Genomic DNA, 2,761 nt, shown 5'->3' on the forward strand with positions numbered 1-2,761 from the left:
TTTGATGGTTCGGGTTAGGGTAAGGGGCCAGCAAATGCATTATGCCAATGAGTGTCCTCACAATGATATAAGTATAAACATGTGTGTGTGTGTGTGTGTGTGTGTGTGTGTGTGTGTAAGTGAAGCCATACCGACTAACTTTGCAGTATAAATCTCATTGATTGCAGTCACACACTCATAATAGAGGAGATTCAACTTCCTGTCTGTATCAGAGGTCAGTAGCACGTCGTTCAGCTTCTTGAATTTCATGTGTTTTATGCATTTGATGCTTGTTGTCTGGTATGTCTTTATCTTTGGAGGACAAACAGGATGCAGTCATGAATGTGACAGACGCTGATGTGAACGTGACGGCTCCGGTGGACTCCCGGATGTCGCTGAATGACGTTGTGAGCAGGAGCATGATCGTGGCGCTTCTCGGTATCACCATCAACTACATCAATGCCACAATGGTGCACACTTTCAGCTCACATCATGTACGTGTACACGTTTCATTCATTGAAGAAGAACGATGGTCTGACTTTAACTGATCCTAATATGACATTTATCCTCTTGTTCAAATAATTGTGTTCATGAATGTTACCCATGCAACCTGTCATATTTGTATTTCTGTTACTTGTGAGGTGGTTTTCTACACACATGCAGATTCTCACTGCAATGATGGATAATATCTTTATGAGAATTATAATATCTACAAATTTACTGGGTTGAAGTTTCATATTAGAGTATACTAATCCTTGATACAAAACTATTAAATATGAAATGATGTATGTAATATTATAATATTATAATTATAATAGTATGTAATAATGTCATGTAATATTATAGAATACAGTGTTAGCTGATGTTCCTTATGATGTGGGATTGACATTTAGTTTTACAGATCTGGGCTGATTAAATATCTGCTTTAGGATCATTTTCGTGTCTCAGTTCACATTATGGTACTGAATGATTTCTCCATAACCAGGCAAGACACACATTTTCTCCCAACTCCCACTGAAGAGGACAACTTCTCCTGTAGATTCATAATTTTCCAGCATTTCTCTCTGTTAGTTTCATCTTCTTGTTGTGCAAAAACAACAATGTTTATCTTAGGGACCAGACAGTAGGGGTCGATGGTTGTGTATTGGTTTCCTTTTGCTACATCTATTTTCATATTCTTATTGACACACACACACACACACACACACACACACATACACACATACACACACACACACACACACACACACACACACACACACACACACACACACACACACACATTATTTCTTAAAAAAGAAGAAACAATCTTGCTACTGTAGAATAATGTCAATGAGTCACGATTGATTCAATTACAGTATTGATGTTACATGCTGTTTTAATGACAACTTTCATGCTGTTTATACTTGAATGCATGGAAAGGATGTGAATGGATGGAATTTTTTATTTTTTATTTTTAGCAATGAAATTAATTTTGTGTAATCTTGATTCATTTCAGATCTTTAAGACAAACCCTCGTTACATCCTTTTCATTCATCTGGTGCTGAACGACATGATCCTGCTGACAGTCACCGTCTCCGTCTTCCTCCTGGCCTACATCTTCAACACCATGTATGTGATCGTCTGTGCTCTCTCCGTCGTGCCAGCTGTGCTCACCGCACAAAACACTCCTCTCAATCTCCTTTTCATGGCGGTCGAGTGCTACATCTCCGTCTGCATCCCCCTGCGTTACAACCAATTATGTACAGTAAAGAGGACATACGCAGTCATCGGCACAATCTGGGCAGTAAGCTTTCTTTCTTTCCTGCCAGACGTGATCCTCCTGTTGGCCACCGAGTCTCAGCAGTTCCTCTTCAGCCTGGTGATCTGCCACAGGGACACAGTGTTCAGGAGCAGCTACAGCATAAACAAGAGGGATGCCACTAACATTGTGTTCCTCGTGATAGTTTGGCTCACTCTCTACTACACATTCTTCAGGATTCTGTTTGTGGCCAAAACTGCAGATGCGAATGCAAACAAGGCCAGAAACACCATCCTGCTTCACGGTTTCCAGGTGCTGCTGTGCATGATTGTGTATGTGCAGCCTAAATTCACTCAGTTATTGCTCTTTCTCTTCCCTGGACAAGCAAGATTGGTTTATTTTGCTGTTTTTGTCATCAGTCAAATCCTTCCTCGCTTTTCAAACCCCATCGTCTACGGGGTGCGGGATGCAACTTTCAGGAAGTACTTTAAAAGATATCTCAGCTGTGGGCTCACAAAGGAAATTCTTCCTCAGACGGAATTCAAGTTATAATACAGGTATGACTTTCATCGTCATAATCGGGTGTTTGTATTAAAACACATTGGCCCTCATTTATCAGGTTTTTAGTCCGGCCATATATGGGCGTACGCCTGTCGTATGTCCATATGAAAGACAGGTTCGGCATTAGTCAATATGATCGTGATCATATGGAAACATGCAATCTCACGACAGGTCTGACATCGTGTACGCAAGATTCAGTCAGTGTGGATTTGCAGTGTAATGCAAAAAAACCTGACGGAGCGTGAAACTAATTATAAAGCACATCTCAAAAACACCATAAAACGTAAGCAGCACATATTCATATACATATTCAGTCCAAATTAAAAAGTGAAAGAATGAAAAATAAAATAATGCCCTTACAGAATACCGTATAAAATTCCCCCTTGTGGGAATAATCAAGGATTTTTTACTTTCGATAACTTTGCTGGCCCATCCTGCCATGGAGATGAGCACAGTTTAAACTGTGTGAAAAGATGCATA

The 2,761-nt window shown here is 40.1% G+C and overlaps 1 protein-coding gene across 1 annotated transcript; it reads left to right on the forward strand.

The window, feature by feature from the left end:
* Positions 1–317: 317 nt before the first annotated feature.
* Positions 318–2,272, forward strand: LOC115388482 (odorant receptor 131-2-like). Its single transcript, XM_030091646.1, has 2 exons — positions 318–473; positions 1,478–2,272. The coding sequence occupies exons 1-2, from the start codon at positions 318–320 to the stop codon at positions 2,270–2,272; spliced, it is 951 nt and encodes a 316-aa protein (XP_029947506.1).
* Positions 2,273–2,761: the final 489 nt, after the last annotated feature.

This window comes from Salarias fasciatus, chromosome 5, assembly GCF_902148845.1.
Source record: "Salarias fasciatus chromosome 5, fSalaFa1.1, whole genome shotgun sequence".
In the NCBI taxonomy this organism is placed as follows: Eukaryota; Metazoa; Chordata; class Actinopteri; order Blenniiformes; family Blenniidae; genus Salarias; species Salarias fasciatus.

Bases quoted from the DNA above. Each gene is read 5' to 3' on its own strand.
- LOC115388482 (XM_030091646.1), top strand. From the start codon at position 318: ATGAATGTGACAGACGCTGATGTGAACGTGACGGCTCCGGTGGACTCC. The intron at 474-1,477 runs GTACGTGTACAC...GATTCATTTCAG, and splicing joins ACACTTTCAGCTCACATCAT to ATCTTTAAGACAAACCCTCG.